Here is a 20,158-nt window from a genome sequence, read left to right as displayed (position 1 = left end):
ATTTTAAGAAGTAAAAGTATTGTGAACGATGAAAGAACTGTATAAACAATAAGTAGAAAACCTTTGAAGGCCTTAATTTAATGGGATATTTAACAGAAGATCTGCAAAAAAGCTGCAACTTTGGCTGAAAGTCTAAAATAAAACATCTAAATGTTTTACATGAGCTAGTTATACAGTACAAATATGTAAGGTGGTGTCAATAAAACAGTTGGAGAAAGAGATGGGGAAAAAACAAAGAAACAAAACAAAACATCTAGAAGTTACTATTTGAAATAATCAGCCTTACATCATGGAGGGGGAAGGCTGCAGTGTAGGTCCCATTGCTGAGTAATCGTTTGATACCCGTCTTCTCTTTGTCGGTCCGACCCTCGCTGTAGTACGGGACACGACCTAGGATATAAAACACCTTAAAGCAAGGAAGACATTTTATGAAAGGTTAGAAATCAGAATACAAATCTTCACTAAGATTTCACAAATGTATCACTGCAAAAAAAATAAATAAAAAATTCCTTAGATACTTACAATTCTGTTTCTCATAGATGGAGGAAAGAAAGTGTCTTTGTCGTTGATTAGGAAGAAGTCCTCCTTATTCTTGTCAAAGGGGCATGTAAAGTAGTCCGTCTGTGGATGCATGATGTGGTCAGGCAGGCGGAAAGGGCAGGACAGCCAGTCCAGATGGACGTCCTGACCATGCTGTATGTCACTCTCTTTGAAGGGGACTTTAATTTTCAGGATATCAGCATGTTTGGCGAGAACTTCCCATGGAGCGTGGATCTTTAAAAAGTATGTCTTCTGATCTTTGGACTCCTAATAGAGGAATGATTATAACAGCAAACATGTCACAGGGGAGCTTGTTTTGAAGCACAGCAAAGTTAGAAACTAAACAATCCCTGTAAGACAGGGTTCAGTTGATTTTCATGCGCCACCACAAATATTCACTAGATGGCGCTGCTACTCCACAGCTGGGAGTCCTTACCGATTTGTCCTCTGTTTCCAGATGCAGACCTTCATTTGCAAGGTTAGCCTCGAAGGTCTTTCTCCTTTCCTGAGGATAAACACAATTTAATTAATAAAATCCACCATATTTGGACAATATTGGTAATAATAGTGAGGAAATACACAAAATGTACCACTAACACCATCAGTGTTAGTTGGACCACACTGGGTGGTTCAACTAACACTGATAAAGTGTAAATTTTCTGAGCTGAGGTTTTTATTCTGAATATAAATTAGTTGGACTAACTTAAAATGAAATATTACAGGGAAGATAAAACTAAATGTCACTTTTATTACTGATTTTTTCCCCCCGTTGATTTAATCGTGGCAATGTCTGTTATCAAGTCTATGAAGAGTTGAAAAAAACTTTAACCCTACTTTGAGCTGCTCAGTTAAATATATCTACACCTAGAGGTTATTCCTTCCTACAATTCACCATTTTGAATTGACTGTTTCAATTTTTTTTAAAATAGTGTTTTGGCTCTTTAGATTACAAAATCTAATGAGGAATTAATAGGGAATTTCTTGGCCAATCTCATGTTGCTAATCCTACAAACTGCTTTTACTGTAGGTTTATTAGAAATAAGGGTAAATGAATATTTAACATACATCTATATATAAATCCTATGTCACACTTCTATGAGTGTTGCTTATAACATCCTCTTGTTCAAAACGACTTACAAGATAAGCTGTAAATAGGCTCAGAATATTAAATAAATCATTTATTTTAAGAATCTTTTCACTGTTAAGTCGTTTTTACTTTCTACTCTCAGTCACAAAGAAAATAAAACTTTTCTCGGCTAGGGCCTGGACTGAATTAGAAAAAAATTGCTGCCAGAGTCCAAAGTAAACTTTAAAATAACTTCATAAGACTTAGACAATTTTTATTGTCATTTTGTATACACAGAGTGTATACAAAACAAAATTTAGTTTTGTACAGCTCTCATGACATTTCCATTTCCTTTCGTGGAATTGTAGAGAGCTGTATCAAGTCGCTGTTGCCAGGGGCTGCCATGATATTTCCAAAAGAACAGATAAGAAGATCAATAAAACTCTAAAGTAAACATTTAACTACTATCTCTTCATTCTAGAGGTGAAAAAGTGCAGACAATGAGCCTTCTTCTGTGTTCTCACTTGAGCTATTTTTGGCCAACTGGTGGCAGGAGAAACAAGCAATTGCACAGAAATGAACTCGGAGTAATTCTTTTTTTTGTTTTCATTGTCCCTGAAGGCATTTTATTCTCTAAACTGTTTGTTCTCATCACTTGCCATCCACTCCTATCTGTTCAAAGGCACCTACTGTATACACTAACAAGGTCACAAAAAAGGGTTGGATATTTTTAGAGTATTTAAATATTACCAATGTATCAACCATTGATTACAATTAGCTCTAATATCTTTCCTTGCTTTTAAGTAAAATTATGCTCTCTTCTTTCTGTCTTCCATAGATGTGACCAAGGGTTGATATTCAGCCAACTTTTGTGACTTTTCTTTGTTTAAAAAAATCTAAAAAGGTAGAGAAACCAGGAATCATCTTATTGTTTTAATATTTAAAAACATTACTTCATAGCGTTCATCACATGCCTTCATAAAAACTCCGGAAAAACTCCAGAATCCTACTTCCCCTTTTGAACAGACAAACTCTGGGTTTAGATTATGAAATCATGTTGACTGCATCACAGTGAGGCAGATCTGTAGATAATTTAAGTAGTCAAGTCAATGAAGCAATTTTCTGAAACCTACCTGTTTCCTCTCATCTTTGTCATCTACATAAGACAAAACAAAGTCTATTCTGCGCACACCGTCCCTGAAGAACACCGTGTCTCTGTTTGGTCGCAGCCTTTCAGTCTGAAAGAGAAACAATAAGTCACAAAAGACACTAACATAAATAACCTAACTGTGTGTGCATTTATAGAACTGTAAGTTTGCCAAAGAGAATTAGTAGTGAACATCAGTTCACAGGTGTTTGTGAAACATACAAAGACCAACAGTGTGATGGCTGGATTTACAACCACACAGATGTGGTAACAAACAAAATTGATGTCATTTAGATTTTTCATGCAAGGATTGATTTACATGTTGTAGTCAGGAAGCATGAAAGATTCATTTGAAATTATTTGAAATTTATTGATCGCCTCTACACTATATTCCAAAATTAGTGCGCACTCTTTAGTTGACCCTGTTTTTGTTATGATTGTGTTTCTTTTTTTTTCTGTTTCAGTTTTGCAGTTGCTCCAGTCCCTTGGATGAGGAACCAACAGGTGGCCAAGGGGCTGAGTTGATTTGGACCATACCTCATTAATGCTATGGAGGGGGTTTAGTTACGTTTTTGTATGTTTTGCCTCATGTGTTTCTTTTGTGGACTGATCATTTAAGTTCCCCTTTTTCTCAGTGGGGAGGGAGGTCAGTTTGTTTGAGTTATGTTCTATAACAGATATTTTAAATAGTTTTGGTTCCTTTGACCTCTTTTCTGGATCCATCTTTGGACTTTTATATTTCTTTGGGTTAATTAAAACAACCCTTTTTTGACATACACCTGTGCCTGAATGTCCTTACTGCTTAGCTCATCACAGACAGGAAAACACAAAACACTGTAGTGCCTGCAATTACACAAAAATACATTCAGGTAGAGCAAAAAAACATTTAATGTGTTGAAAATCCCTTTTATGGCAAGTTTTATACTACTGAAACCCTAAATTGTATTCTGGAGATTAAATACAAAATAAGGGTTAATGTTTGAAACCGATGTGCATTACAGCAGCTAAAAATACAAGAAATTGAGAAAGATGTTCGTTTTTTTTAAATGTATGAGAACCTTCACTTTGAATTAATTTGAAGAAAATAAACAATATCATCAAAAAAATGCAAAGCTTGCATTCATAGTTAAACACTATGATAAATTCTTATTCATGCTTTAGTCATGCAAATTGGAAGTGATCTTAAACAAGAATGATTCATTGATTATCTTTTAGATATTTGTAAACTTCAAATATATTATTTTGAGAGCAGGATATCATGAAATATGCACCAAGATTTTCTGTTCACTGGTTTTTGAATTCAGGTCATTGATAGAGTTGTCCATTTTTATGCCTAAAATAACCTTATGGAGCAGTTAACTAAACTCCACCCAGTTTGTTTATCAGTTCCTGACATCCACTAACTGTCTTCCTAATAACCGGGTGTGGTTATGATTATTAACATCTACTGCAGTGTTGTTATTTATTTATTTATAATTTAAGTATTTAGCCCTAGAGTCAAATTAAAAGATATTGTATACTATTTTGTATACTGCACATTACTAAAATCGCCCCTCAATCAGATTCTCTCAAATACCACAGGAAAACAAAACAAGTGTCAGGAGACACAAGCTTGAGCAGCAAAAGTTTATTATTGTCTAACTGAAACTGATTAGCTATAAAAAAGAGTTCTTTGAGAATCGAAACGTCTTGTGACTCAGCAATTAAAGCCATGTCTTTCCTTGACTGACTTCTGAGTGACTCAAGGGAATAAAATGCTTCAAATACACTAAAGATGTTGTAGTCAGGAAGCATGAAAGATTCATTTTAGATTTAACAAGAGTTGAATTTCAAATATTAAAAGAAAATTCCTATTCACCTAAATGCGCAGGAAGATAAATCTGATAGACAAATCTGTTGCTAAGCAATAAGGACCTAAACTACAGATGTACCCTTCCACTTTTTAAAATTCCAGCCAGTACCGATACCTGGACTGAGCAAATCATCCTATAACAAATACCGATTTGATGTGGCTGTTAAATGACTGACTGTGTCTCACACCATCTGAGCAAAAGGCTAAAAGGTAAAAAATGGGAACACACATAAACTATGAATAACTGCTGTGTGTGCTCTAATGGTGTAAACAGAGTTATAAACTTAGAATTTAAGTAATTAGATCCCTGTATCTGTAATTCTGAGCATAAAATTAATAAAAAAAAAAGAAATGACTGGATCCGCCTCATTCATCCAATGTCCAATTCAGATAATTGGTCAGTTAGGGTCATGGGCTGTTCTAGACAGGGTCCAAAGGGGGCCAGTGCCTCTGTAGACCATGTCCTGGCCCCTGTACTGTAGACATAATACTCGAGAAATTCTAATGATGATATGCGCTGTCACAGTCATGGTTAATGATAGGTCCTTTGGATCTATTTCTTTTTTTTTTACTTTACAAACTCTGTTTAATTATCTAAAAACAATAAAATAAGGTGATTGCTTCAGTGGAATTGAGATAGGATCCCAGTTTTCATCTGCTAAATGTTTTTTTTTAAACAAAAAAAAAGAAAATAGTCTAATTTTTACAGCTGAATGTATCCGTTTTTCTTGAGTTCTAATTCAGATTTTATAGAAAACTGTAATTTTAACTTAAATTAAGTAAAAAAATATGTAAAATTTCTGAATTATGAATGTATGATGACCTAATAAGACATGGAATTTTAAATATACCTAATTGAATAGAAATTTCACTTCATGCAGCTATCTTAATATATTTGAATCCTTTGCTCTGTTTTTTATTTCAAGCTTTTCTGGGCCCCCATGGAAACACGCGGGGCCCCTCCTGGCTCCACGGTACATTTTTGTCTAGAACCGCCACTGGTTAGGGTATGGGATCGTGGTATCTCTCTAATGGAAACTTCACATTCTATAGTTGCTTTTCACAGCAGAGAAACAAGGAGCTGTGACCTCTAAAGTAAAAGTCCAGAATTTGCTCAAGCCAATCATTTTCAATTGCTTTTAAACAAATAATATACGTTTATATACAACAATTATATACAAAGTGAATAGCCTTTAAAAAAATTATATACAATAGAGTTGTTACCGCTTAATAGTGTACCTACTGTGGAAAGAAGATTCTTCTCCTCTCCCTGACTAACTAAGCTATCCAACAAACACTTTGTTTTTAATGAAAACCCTTCCCACCCTCTAACTCTAGTTGTCCCCAAGGTACCTTTCCATTGCATTATTACTTACTTCCGAATGTCCAGGCAGTGAAGCTCGTTCTGATAATGAATTGACCCCATTACCTCTGCCTTCATCTGCAAACAACAACAAACATAATGTCACATTTAAAAGAGTAAATAGGTTCAAATAGGGATAATGATTAAAAACAAAGCCCAGAGTTTACTTTCTTTCATAACATGCCTTTCTTTAAATCTGAGAAAAGAGTTACTAAATGGCGATTCACACCTTAGATGTACATACAGATCTTTTTTTAAATAACTTTATGGTTGTACTACTGTCAGTGATTACATCAAACACCATCTCTGTGATACTATTCGTCTAAATTTGTTGAAAGTATCCCTTCCATTTTTTGGGCGACAGTGACATGGGATGGAGGAGTTTGTCCTTCATCCACTGCAAGATGTTTCATCTGCATCGCTTGCTGAAGGCAGTCAGATGGCCCAACAGTGCCTGTTTATTACAGCCTTACTTTTGTCAGCGTGTCCCAGTCCCACTTTGGCTAGCATGTAGCTTGCCACCATCAATGCGTGAATTGGTGAATGAGTGCAGGTAGTGCGAAGCCTGTTTAATGAATCTGTACAGTCATAAAGCAATTTGGAGTCGCCTGACTTGAACAGTTTCCATATAAATTCAGTGAATTCACCAGTTTAGAAAAAATCCTTCGCAAATATGTTACCAAATCATCAAAAGGTAAATTTTCTATACAGTGTTTCTTAATCATATTCAAAGGAAGAAATCTCCACTTCAATAACAGATCACACAAAACATCTTAGTTCAATTGTTTCTTACATACTAATGATGAAAAGCTGTTGCATCAATATGAAAACTGCTTTTGGGTTCTATTAAAAACATAAGCACAAATATGATAATGGATATTTTCAACCTTTGTTTTGTCTTAAATTAAGCTCGACACCAAGTTGATTGAAAATCTCATTTGCACCTAGCAACACATGTCATTGTCAGTATCCGTGTCAGTTCCCCTTATACTTTATACCACACAACACAATGCCGACCAAAGTGCTTCGCATAAAGATATGCAAAGACAACAGACAAATGCAATGTAAGTAAAGAAGTGCAATAAGAAGCTACATTATGCAACATCTCCTCTTTACTGCTCTGGTGGTCTTAAATTATATTTATTTTATTTTATTTCAAAGACTATAGAGACTCTGTGGAAGAAATATCAAGGGGTAATTTATTTGACAGACCAGGGGCTCTGGCTGAAAGATCCCAGTGATCTTCTTGGGTTTTGAGAGTTCAGTAAAACAGTTAAATAATTGGGTTCAGAGCCTTTAAACTTTTAAAAATGTGAGTAAAACAATCCTAATCTATTGGAAATGCACAGACAGCTAGTGTAAATCAACTAAACGGAAGTGATGTGTTCAAATGGCCTGGTACAGCCTGGCAGCAGTTTTGTACTAATTGTAGATGATGGAGGGATGATTTCTCAAGTCCAAAGTAAAAGAAGTATTAGCAATAGGCTAATCTGGAAGTTTGCAAGTCGAGGAATATAGAATTTATGTAGCTGATGAAACAGCTAGTATTATTTTTGCAAACCATGTAAAATGCATCACTCCCAAACATTGAGCTGCCCTGCTGTTTTTAAGTGACCCCAAAAATCCCACTCTAAACTCAAGCTATTTTGCTAACAATTAACTTTGACAGGTCTTTAATCACCTTCTTTGTCTTGCTCATTATACACTCCAGCAAGATAAACATATTTCCTTGTCCAGTCCATAAGTAGGGCTCTATGCCACTTCATAATCACTGATTCAAGGACCCAGGACCCTTTAATTTGATATCAAGGCGTATGCTATAGTGAGAACAAGAGCAGGTCAATGGAGCCTTTGTGTGGAAAGGTTCTGATGACCTCTTATTGTTTTGAAGTTTGGACAGGAAATAACATAAACAAAACCCAGAACTGACCTCACAAACAATATTTCTATTTTCCTGTTTACATACAGCTACACCCAATAACAATTACCAAAATAAGTGCATTTCCCATGCAGCGTAAAATAAGCCTAAGCCTAAATAAGTAGTCATTAATTTAAGCCAGGAGAAGCTTGAATAATGACTGTGTTGGATATGGAACGGGCTAGGATATTTTAATGTTCACATAAAATCAGTCTGATAATCCACTTTCGTCTAAGACAACCTGAATTAAAAAAGGAAAAATAGCTAACTATTTTAGCAAGCACTTAGCTTGAGGAGTGATGAGTAACCCAAAGACCACAGCATAAACACACAGAGATTTTTTAAAATGACACACAGCTCTCTTCCCTCTGCCTGCATGGCTGAGTATAGAAGGGGGAATTTGCTCATGAAGCGCTGCTCTGACCAATGGTGGGAAAAGCAGCACTTCCTGTGGGGGAGGCTGCATGAAGACATTGGAGAGTGCGAGGAGCCGGAGGCTGAGGCTGCTGCTGCAGTTGCTGTATCACGAGACTGACCTCCATGTGAAGCAAACAAAGTCTGGAAGAACACATACATCGACAGGCTCTTGCTGCTCCGAGCCAGCTACACAGGCAGGCAGTTTTTATTTAAACAGTAAGGTCGGCCAATGAATCAGAGATGGTCATGAAGGTTCAATTTAAGGCCTTACGACTTACTAAAAAGGAATGGAAATATGATTATAAGTTACAGCCTCTCTAAAGAAAGCAACAGTACTTCAAGAAACCTGAGGGAGGAGTGACTGGCTCTTGGTCTGAATTCTACTTTCTTCCAAGCAGCCTTTTCCCTCATTTCTTTTTTGTCTCTGTTTTTTTGGCCTTATTCCAACCACGCTGGCAGCTATTCAGAGGCTGGCTAGAGCAAACAAGAGCAAAAGGCCAGCTGAATATGTGGTAAATCTGCAGAGATGAAACTAACCAGGGCACTTAAACAGAAACTTAAAGACAAGTTTAACGACAAGTTTAGCTACTATATATTCATTTGATCAGTTCAGTTGATAACTTAATATAATTTAAAATTATCTGTAAATCCCACATGTTAAACTAAGTGCCATGTAAGTCACATTTTGAATTGAAAAAGCTTCCTGGATGGGAGCTATATTGTCTTCAAACCTGAAAACAAAGTCCAGTGTTTTTTGTTTTGTTTTTTTTACTTTTTTGGAATGACTATGACCTGGATGACTGAGAATCTTCACCAGCATAAGTCTCATGTCCCTTATTTTCCAACCCACTTTCATCAGGCCAACTGAATTAGTGATAGATAGACAGATGGATAGACAGACATATGCTGAAATAACTGATTTAAAAAGGTAAGCTGCTCTATTTGCCCTTTAAAAGGCAAACTGACACACTAGGTTTACTCTACCTCTATTATGACTTTCTAAAGAAATACTAAAGCCCTGCTTGTTTTAAATACTCAAATTATTTCAATATAACATATAGATCAAATCACTGCTAATGTAGGGAGCTAAAAGTTTTTTTAATTATCATCATTAGACATGTAACAAATCTTCCAAAGTACCAAACCTCGCTTGCTATTCTTGGTGGAGACTAGGCTCAAACTAAAGTTATAACATTCTAAGTTAGTTGGTCTTATTCACTGTGAAGAAAAAAAAGACAAACCTTTCACCTAAGTGGTGACAATGTTATGAGTTCTAAGCTTATCTTAAAAGGCAAAGAAAGACAACAAATCCATGAGAGAAACTGCTGAGGCTTTTGCGACATTAGAGCACTTACAAGCTGTGACCGTCTTTCTGCATCTTGGTAAAGATGGCAACTTAGCCACAAAGTAGTACTCCAGGCTAAATAATAGCAGAGCCTGATGTTTAGAAAACAGGGGTAGCTATGGACCTCCCAACTGCAACTCAAAGCAGCTCAATAACATTTCACCAAAAAACTTAATGCAGCGCGTTTCTAAACAGTATTCAAGCTTAACATCATCAAGTGAAGCGCACACACACACACATATAAATATATATATATATATATATGTGTGTGTGTGTGCATGTTGATTGAAGTATAAGACTAATTCATAGATGTGATTTATGAAAAAAATTTATGAAAAAAAAGGATGTTATATATGAGAAAGTGCAGAATTCTATTTTCTGTTATTGAGACCATTCCAGGGTTCAGCCTAAACAAAGTGCAGTTGTTTGAAATTTAAATATTAGATTTATGTGGCATCACTACTCTGGAAAGTGGAAAAGTGTCTTGGAATTTAGATATAAACCATCAAAGATAAAATGTTATTAAAGACCTGGAGGCAATACCGGAAACTTTATTACCAACAAAGAAGAACAACATAGCCGCATTTTAGGGGTTGACTGGCCATAAGTGACTATCTATATCTATTCCAGGCTTATCTGGCTAGATCTTAAAATGCATTTTTACCCAATAAATCGCTAGTGCGTTTCTGCATGGCTAAAGGCTGCTCTCACAGCTGAAGGATGCAAAGTAAGGACAAATGGAGGTGATCTAAAGTCCTCACAGTTTGATTGGCCTCTCTCAGTTTGGAAAAAAGGATAAAGAAAGACTCAAACAAAGATAAAGAGGACCAGATTAGAGGATAAAATGGAAATAAAAAAGAGATTGATGGGGCAGATAAAGTGCAGAGAAATGCCTAAATGAATCGACCTTGTATGAAAGCCTCTAGTTCATTTGCTCAAATCCCAGATCATTTATCCATTCTGTTTGCTCTGTGATTGTTAAATTATGCAAGCATTCTTATACACATTCATGGTACTATTACTCCCAGGTAACAATGCTTTTAAGACATTCTGAAGTAAAGTAAGCTCCCAGTATTGCTGCTACTGATTAATCACAGGAGACAATTTCAAACACATCTTTCTGCCTCAATTTTAAAAAATCCATTCTGTTATTCCTTCAAAAATACTGATTTCATGATATTAAGATTTTAAATGGGTGCTGATTTTAAAACACTATTGAACAAAAATGTTTGATATACATCTTTGATTTGCTTTTTGAATTAGTTTGAACAAATTCCAATTGCTCTAAATTGGATTAAAGAAAATTCAACCACTTATTTACAACTTCTTACTAATTAAATTGTAGTTGTTGTCTTAAAGTTAAGACAATAAGATTAGAGAAACTGCTACGCTACCCCAAGATTTTCGTCATTATAATTGAATAAATTGAGTGGCAACTCCTGTCTGTCATACTGCAACTGCTAAGCTAAGCAATGAAAATTTTATGTCACCTCAGATGCCCTTAGGGCAGGTCTTCTTCCTGCACAGCTTCAGGCCATTATTTTGCTTCAGTCAAATTGTAATAGTAAATAACCTGCATCTTCTTTGCAGTAACTCTTATTGCCATACATATACCTGCTTGTCTTGAAATACCAGGCTTTGAGCCTCTGCCTGACCCGGAGAATTCAGATAAACCCTAAATCCGAATTGGACAGGATCACCTAGCAATAACGAGCGAGCTTCATACCTCTTTGGAAAGGTCATCTTCTACAGAACCCAATGATATGCACCAATTTAAGATAGAAAAAAAGCTCCAGCAAAACACACGCCAGAGTAGCAGAGGTGTTTATGATTTATGCACAGATACAGTTTCCAAATATGGGCATGCAGCTGTGCCGTAATACAGAGAGAAGAAACGTTTTGCTGAAAATAAGATATTGGTTGAATATATTCCAAAAACTGCCTTTTATTCAATGAAAACATCTTTTGATGAAAAAAAGATAGCAAAGGTAGGACAGATTATATTTGCTTTGCTTGGTTTTGCTGGTGTTTTGGGAAAACTATTTTTAATCATCAGTTTTTTTTTTTTATTAGACTGACTAAGGCCGTTTCACTGTCTTGTTGGCTTTCATTAAAAATGCATCATTCAGTGTTGCTATGTGTGTTTTTGAAACCAGGCCTACCAAAACACAAGCTGGGTCATAAATTGCAGTTTGGCTATCTGAGCATTTTTTGGAACGGTGTTGGAGCTATAGTCTGTGGGTATTAGAATGAACTAGGTAGTCTCAGATAAAGATCTGGACAGATAAATGTGTCACTCTCAGAGTTAGTGAGCTAAAAGCATATTATTGTTGCAAAAGAGCTGTAAAAATAAGATCTATAGTGTAATTTGTTTCATCTGAAAGGTCAGTAATTGGAAAGACATTACCACTCAGCATTAGAGCTCCATTAACAGGGAAATCACACAGTGTCAAGATTGCTATTTTTCTATCACCCATTTGTTTATTTATCAACTGGATGTAATTTCATGGAGATTAAAACCTTTATGTCAAGGGATTACTGGCAAAGAAGCAACAAAAAATGAAACACAATTTTTGTTAAAAGGTTAAACAAACTATGAAACACAGGTTAATGCAGAATGTGTTGTTAAAGTATTGAAAGGTACCCAGGGATCCATGAATTTCTCAGTTTTTTAGGGCTTTTCTGTTTCATGGTTTCTTTCATACTTGGTTTAAATTGTTTTTAGTGTCTCATTTTTTAATACTTGTATGATTTGCTTCTATTATGTGTGGTTCTCTCATTATTGTTTCTCTCTTGTTCTTGTTATAAACAAATTTCCAGTTAAATGTTGGGCCCTTCACTTAAAAAAAAAACAGCATGAAGAGTTATTTTTTAATTTATCAAATGTCTTGTTCTTCCACTCAAAATATGTCGTTTTTGGATCTATTTTCTGAAGAGATTCCTTCCACCAAAGGCTCAGGTTATTAACTAATTAAAGATCAATACGGGTTCTGCTGAAACGACTTCATTCAGTGCTTCTCAGACCAAGAGCTAATCCCAGACCCAAAGCAAAACACTAATTTACTCTTTTATTTCACGTCGTATACAAAGATCATAAACGAAAATAAAGAGCAGAATACCCCGACTCCACTTCAAATCTCTTTTCAAATTATGGCTGTTATCAGGATTGATTTCACAGCATAATGATAAGTGTTACAGTATTGGTGTTGCAGTGTCGCAAGTTACACTTGTTTAGTCGAATTCACCTTTGCAGGAGTTACTTAATTCAAAGAGCAGGTGTAAATCTACTGAGTTAAAATCAAGAAACAATATATTTTGTGTCAGTTTTTAACAAAAACAATTAGTAGAGTTTTTCCTAGAATTCAAACCTATCTGTGAACTCTTATCTATTCAGATGCATGTGCATCCTGCACAGTAACTAATGCAGGATGTAATGTAGGCTGCAAAACTTTGTCCTGCAGACGACCCCTGAGGGTTGATGATTCGAATCCTTGGGGATGATGATTATCCTGCATTGATGGTGTTGCCTGTCTACAGCAGCCTTGCTTCTATCAATTTATCCCTGGGCGGTCATGTAACACTAAAAAATGTAAATTCAATGGTAAGCAAAGTCAGAATTTGGAATAAACTTTATTCCAATTAGAGTAAATCTTACTTTTAGAGTAAAAAAGAGATGAACACTTATAACTGTTAACATTTTTAATTTTTTATTTTTGTTTTTCCAAAATCCTGGCTCAATCTTGAAATCTTCAATTAAAGTTGTTATTTTTACAATGTATGAAATAATATGAATAACAAAAATGTTACATCAGATTCACTAAAAGAGCCAGAGTGATAAGAGTATAATCGTAATCAGCAAACTCTTAAATCACTCTGAATTATTTAAGACTTCAGTGGAAGAGTTCTACAGTGGATTTTCAGAGCAGGTCACTTGTGCCAGGATATAAATTACAACAACAGGGAGCTGATTTGCTGCACTGAATGAAGTGGCTGTGGTCAGCATAAGCAAATCCATCAAGCCTCTGAGTAGAACCATAGCGGAGCAAAATGTAATGCGGTATCTTTGGTCCCATACTTAGTGGTTTCATTTTACATTTTAGCACATATAGCATCAGAACTGATTCAGTGCAGCAGCAGCTTAATTATTGAAATAAATATTCAGCAAGACTGTCAACAACTTTCAGTTTTAACTTCCTTGTTTTTTACTGTTACACTTAAACGAACACACAAGAATTGTTCAAATTCACAGCCTTCTGACTCTCATTACAGCAACTGCTGTATTTACATGGCCATGTACTCCCATGGTACATCTGCAATTTAGAATAATGTTAAATATCACATCAATTACTTAGAAGTATTGACTGATTCAATTATATTAATTATATTTTATTTACATTTTTCCCCTCTGTGCTTCCATATTTTCTATTCCACTGATTGTTTTGCTCAGATTGTACAGCTTCTTTCTAATTATTTAAGTCCGAATTGTTGTTAGTCATTTCTCTCTCTCATAAATTCTTTGATCATGTTGCTCTGGCTCATTTTTTATAAGGTTGATCCTCTTTGCATGTTGTAGATTTTCCATGTTTTGTAGCCTCTCATCTGCCACTGGCCTCGCTTAGTGATTCAGGTTATATTCTTATTCATGCATTTAACCTTATTAAAAAAGTAAAATAGAACTGTTACGTATAGAGTCATCTGTTGGTCTTTCTGTTCACGTGATACGGACTGTGTTCTATAGTGGGTTTTGCCAACTTCCATTGCAAGCACATGCATTGAACAGGATTATGTTTTTACCTCAAGCTGTGTTATTCTGCAAGAAGTATATCTGCTGCAGCTCATTATGGCAAATGTTGACAAATGAGAAAGAAATTACCACAGTTTTCAGGAGGACATTAGGAAACTTTTTCAGGGGGTAATGTAGATCGATATAATGTGGATGAGAGAAACTGGTGCGAAACAAATGAGCTGCAGGATCTGCACATCTCATTGTAGTGGTTAAGAATATAATTATTCTCAGTAAGTTGACAGTTATATACGTATTATTGAGGAATGTAAAAGAAAATACATCTGAAATTTCTATTTAATGCTCCTGATTTTGTAAAAGCTAGAATGACTGCAGCAAATCTAGATGTTGTCTGAACCAAAGCAGTGATTCAAAAGTCGAACGAGCAAATGCTTTATTGGTTGTTTTGTTTTTGCATCTTTATACATAAAGCCATGTCATAACCAGGCATATAAAATAAAATTATATGAAACTTTTGTGTTATGATATTATATAAATTCAGAATTTTACAATATTAACAGTTTGTTTCTAGATGTCTACTCACAACTAAAAACTCAAAGGCATTTTCAGTGTTTCTTGTAAGACCTGGTTATTTTGCAAGCATGTTTCACAGCTTGAATTTTGTTGTCACCTATATTAAGCAATATATGGCATTTTTTATGAAACGGAATTTAGAAAAATAAAATGATTAATCAGATTTAGTAGGGAAAAAAATCAGAGATTAAATCTTCTTCTCTAAGTTATTGTTGATATTGAGAACACAGCTGGTGTAATATTAGATCTGTGTTAGGCCCTAGGATTGACAAAGACTAGTGAATAGTTAATGCATGGTTTTCAGAAAATCAGAGCTGAAGTCTGGTTGCCTCCAGTTAAACTTGTTCTATAGTTAAAGTTGCATGTTGATGTTAATATATATTTATCAGTCTACATCACATGAATTTGTGAAATTAAACAATTTCTATGGAAATAAACATTGCAATGTGGGTTCATAGCAGTGGTGAAACTATATACTATAAGGTAAACAGCCACACTTATAAATAATTTCATTGAACCCTTACATTTTTGTTTTTAACTGTAAAAAAAGTAATAAATGCAGAACTTATGACTTTTCTTGTGCTTAAGATTAAAGAACATCTATTCTTGTGCTTTTATTTAAATGTTTAATGTTTGACAAAAAGAACACAGGATTTTTGTCTTGAAGACTATTAAGAATATAAAGACAGGATTGCAATGTTATGAAGAGCACTGTACTATTGCAGGATGCTTAAATCCGGCTGGGTGCATGGTCAAGCTAATCATGGTTTATTATTAAATCAAGCAATTACTGGAAATTGTACTTTAAGTTTGGGTGTGAGTGTTCATGCATGGTTTATTTAGCTGTAAATACAGCAGGCAGCACAAGCAAACAGAGGACAGATGACCTGATACAACTAGTTGCTAAATTATGGAGGCTGATATAAAGCAGGCATACATGCAGATATCTGTATCTCCGTGACCTAAATGTCTTTGAAATAAGGCATCAAAAGAGAGCAATAAGGCCGACAAAGATGAGAGTTCAGCAAGACGTGTCAACGGAGCATAGAAGGCAAAACGACAATGTGTGATGGCAATAGAACAAACAGTAACGCATGACATAAAGCCTCCAATCAGCCGTACCTGAGGGTAAGTTTATCCTGAATGCAGTCAGCACAGCAGGACCATCTTCAAAGAATAGATAGAAAGGAGTTAGGAAGTAGTATTAAACTGGAAAAGGTACCTTTCCATTAAAATTTTAGTTTAAAAAGCATCTGATAAGCACTTTTATTCACTTTAGAGCATGTTGTGTACATCTGAGTGGGTACCAACATTTTTCATTATGACTCAGGCTAGATATGTAGGTGTCTGTTATTCATAAAAAGCACTAGGCCTACCGGCTTACTTCACTCAAACCAGCTGTTCCTTTTTTATGGCCTCAGAGTCATAATTCTTTGCACAACAATACATGTGGTTTAAGTAATCACAGCAACAGATGACAGATAACATTATAGGCTACTTCTCTCAAGGGGAGATGGGAATACATGTCACATGTTGCTCTACAACTTCAATCTAAGCAGGGCTTTAACTAATCCCAAATGGTCTAACAGGAGCATGAAGTGCAGGAAAGCATATATCAATAAGGAATAGATTTTTTTTTTTAGTTTGAATAAACATAAAACAAAAACGAAAATGATTTCTGTTTCTTAAATGATATTGAAACCACTAAAAAGGCCACAAGTCATAAGTGTTTACATTCAAACAAGCATGTTTATATTCAAACACTTATGACAACCAGTAAGTCCTGATAGTCTAGCAGACGTGCAGTGCCATGTGTCAAAGCGAAGCCACCACATCCTGAGTTTCAACCCAGTCCCGTGTCTTCTCTGACAAGACATCATCTCTATCTCACACACCACGTTTCCTGCTATGCCTTCTTACTGAGTTCACAAGGAAAGTTAGATAAATGTCTCAAGTCAAAAAGACATTTATTTAAATTAGTAAGGTTAGTAGTTAGTATGATTGGAGGTTTAAAATATGCAGATGTATACTCGCTGGCAGTGCAATAGGTAACAGTAGAGATCTTAACCCTTAAGAATGGATAAAACTTTGATAAATACGCAAAAAAATAAAAAATAATGGAAGCAGTCTAAATAATGCATCCTGGTTGAACCACATAAAAAATTGTTTCCTGTCTTATCATCAGGATATTATTTGACATCTTGACTTATTCAGAAACAGAGGAGGTTAACAATAGAAAGGATAGAATACCATCTTCATGCATCACAATATAGCTCTAACATGAGTCAGGGAGCATCTGAAGAAAAAGCATTGTAACAAAACAGGTTTACACAACCTATGACACAAACCTTAAATCACACGTCTAAAGTAATTGCAAGAATTCAGCAGAATCCTTCTGCTTTTAGTTGGTTACTACAAGAGGAAAGAGCTGCTCTGGACCAGACATGTTTTTGCTGCAGGATTCAAGGCTTTCTATGTTGACAGATAAATAAAAACACACTTTAGCGGCCTTTAATGTGATAGCCTTTTAGCAATAAATCCAAAGCAAACAATTCAAGTTAGATATAAACAATGGAATAGGATCTGACCTAAGGGTAAATGGATCCGAATGCTGAATCAAAATAAATATAAAATGTCACTGAAATGTTTCTTTTGTTTTTATGTAGTCATTCTTTTCAAAAAGTAAAAGTCATTTATAAATTTAGTAATAAAATTTGAGGGCTGCTCAGTGGCGCGGTGGGTAGCACTGCTGCCTTGCAGCAAGAAGGCCATGGGTTCGATTCTTTTTCTGCATGGAGTATGCATGTTCTCCCTGAGTATGCGTGGGTTTTCTCCGGGTACTTCGGCTTCCTCCCACAGTCCACAAAGATGACTGTTAGATTAATTGGCTTCTCTGAATTCTCCTTAGGTGTGAGTATGTGCAGGAATGGTTGTTTGCCTCTGTGTTGCCCTGCGATGGACTGGCGACTTTTCCAGGGTGTACCCCGCCTCTCGCCCATCGAGATGGGCACCAGCACCACTCACGACCCCACTTGGGATTAAGCGTGTCAGAAAATGGATGGATGGGTGTTCATTTGAAGGGCTGTAATTTACAGTAAATAAAAATCCAACACTAAGTGTATTGTAAAGTCATATTTACAGATATTTTTAACATAAATAATGGTATTGTCTTGCAATAGCCAACAAAACAAAGTGGAAGTTGCATATGGAATAAATAATTGTCAAGCAAAAAGTCTTTTGTGTCTGGTTGTTCACAGAGTGTTGTGAATAATAATGTTTAGTTGAAAGAAACTGGCACATGCAATGTGAAGTATTTACTAGTGTTGCGCCGATGCCATTTTCTGGCCCCGATACCGATACCCGATACCTGGCCGATACCGATACCATAATAATGTAAAATAATTGCCATCATGGCTTTGTTAAGCTGCTGCCTACCTTTGTGAAGCAGGAAAAACTCTAATACAAAGTGAATCCAGTAGAACTTTGTATTGCCTACCAGGAGTGGGTGACAATAGTTGAATAAACTTATGGCTCTCAAAATGGTATCGGTGCTCTATTTGTTGGTACTTGCCGATACGATACCACCATTTTAGGGCAGTATCGGCGCCCCGTCCGATACTGGTATCGGCATCGGTCCAACACTAGTATTTACATTTTATGACTACTGCAGCTTTAGAAATGGAAATGCCTTGAGAGCTGGGATAAACTAAATTTATTTTTGAATACACTCTGTGTGTACAAAATGACAATAAAGTCTGTCTAAGTCTAAGTATTGCCCATTCCAGACTTTTTTTTTTTTAGAGATTCATGAAGTGTCGGCTGCAGCTTTATTCAATGCTTTAAGAGTCATTACAAACAGCTGAATCCATGATTTTGCTTTACAACTATCAGGTTCCTTGTATTAAACCAGAGACATCAGGAGTTCCTGGAGGTCCAGTAGGTCCTGGTTACATGGATGTAAATAATCAGATTGAAGGCCTGATAAGATCCAAAATGCTTCATGTAAACATGTCAGTGATGATTCTAATCTTATATGATTGGAAAGAAATTTTGTCAAGAAAGAGAGAACTGTTTTTTCTGAAGTAAAATAATGTCCACATTTGATGTGTGAGATGTCAGTATATATCTTTTTTTGCCATTTTTCATTCAAATTTGACATTTCCATGCATATTTAAATTATTTAATCGGATCGAACCCTTGTTGCAGGTATACAAAAGTCATGATCGGATAACTTATTTAATGTCCATGTAAAGAAAGATTTTGAATCTTCGATCAACCAAGGTTTAGATCGGATCGGGGAAATTTTGCACACACAGGTGTAGCTACTATGAAGTTTCCACAGTGATGATTTGAAGACACATGTCATCTACTATTGTTGGTGCACTGCTTTGTCTAAAGTAAGAACAGCTGATTGTTAGGAGATTTCTAAGTATTTCATCCTTCAATCATCATTCCCTCTAACAGGTTTTATAACAAGTATATAATTATGATTTATTTTCAGGAAGGACTTGTCCTTTAACTACACTGCTGAGGCAATGTCAAAAATAAAAGGTGTCACTGAGCTCTTCAGCAAACTACATCGAGAAGTATTTAAAGCCAGTTGCAAACAAACTTGGGTTTTGAATCCACCTTAGAGGAACAGTAAGTGGCTTGCCTGCATGGCACTATGCATTGAAGAAGGACTTAATTAATGTAGAAGGAAATATACATGAAAATGTTACACCTGTTTTCTGCATGACATATAAATGGTTTCCCTAATCCACCATTTCTGAATGTTTTGTTTTCTTTCTTTTAATAACTATTAATAATATTAATATTTTCTAAAAACTGAACATGAGGTCACGATATTGCCAATCTAAGAACTTCATGCAGCTTCAAAAAAGATGGTACCCTCTTTGGGTTTTCAGTTCAGTCGGTTTCTAGGATAATTTTTTTTTACATAGTTTTTAGAGTAATCAGATTATGATAAATGCTTGACTTTTCAAAACCGTGGTTAAACTTGAAACCGATGCACACTATTAGGGTCTACTTAATCTGTATTAATGACTGTGGTAAATCTAGAAACCGAAAAACCATTAAATTAGTTTGGATTACATTTCCTAACCCTTGGATTATATTTCTTTTACTCAAGTCGAAAATCTAACCAGATAATCCAGACCTTTTATCTGTGGTTGCCTAAGCAGATGGGATTTG

The 20,158-nt window shown here is 35.5% G+C and overlaps 1 protein-coding gene across 2 annotated transcripts in view; it reads right to left on the bottom strand.

Annotated features, from left to right (window-relative positions):
* LOC119782773 (anoctamin-5-like) overlaps positions 1-20,158 on the bottom strand; it is a 35,733-nt gene that overhangs the window by 11,549 nt on the left and 4,026 nt on the right. Inside the window, exons 2-7 of one of the 2 annotated variants that reach the window (XM_038283907.1) lie at positions 16,088-16,132; positions 5,982-6,046; positions 2,740-2,844; positions 977-1,045; positions 523-807; positions 287-406 (exon numbers count right to left, since the gene is read on the bottom strand). In XM_038283907.1, the coding sequence (XP_038139835.1) occupies positions 287-406; positions 523-807; positions 977-1,045; positions 2,740-2,844; positions 5,982-6,046; positions 16,088-16,132 (689 nt within the window). The remainder of the gene's footprint in view (positions 1-286; positions 407-522; positions 808-976; positions 1,046-2,739; positions 2,845-5,981; positions 6,047-16,087; positions 16,133-20,158) is intronic. The other variant, XM_038283908.1, reaches the window with a different exon arrangement.

Source organism: Cyprinodon tularosa, unplaced genomic scaffold (assembly GCF_016077235.1).
Source record: "Cyprinodon tularosa strain WSP-4 unplaced genomic scaffold, ASM1607723v1 ctg197, whole genome shotgun sequence".
NCBI lineage: Eukaryota > Metazoa > Chordata > Actinopteri > Cyprinodontiformes > Cyprinodontidae > Cyprinodon > Cyprinodon tularosa.
The sequence above is the reverse complement of the archived record's forward strand: the minus strand, read 5'-3'. Positions and strand labels throughout refer to the sequence as shown.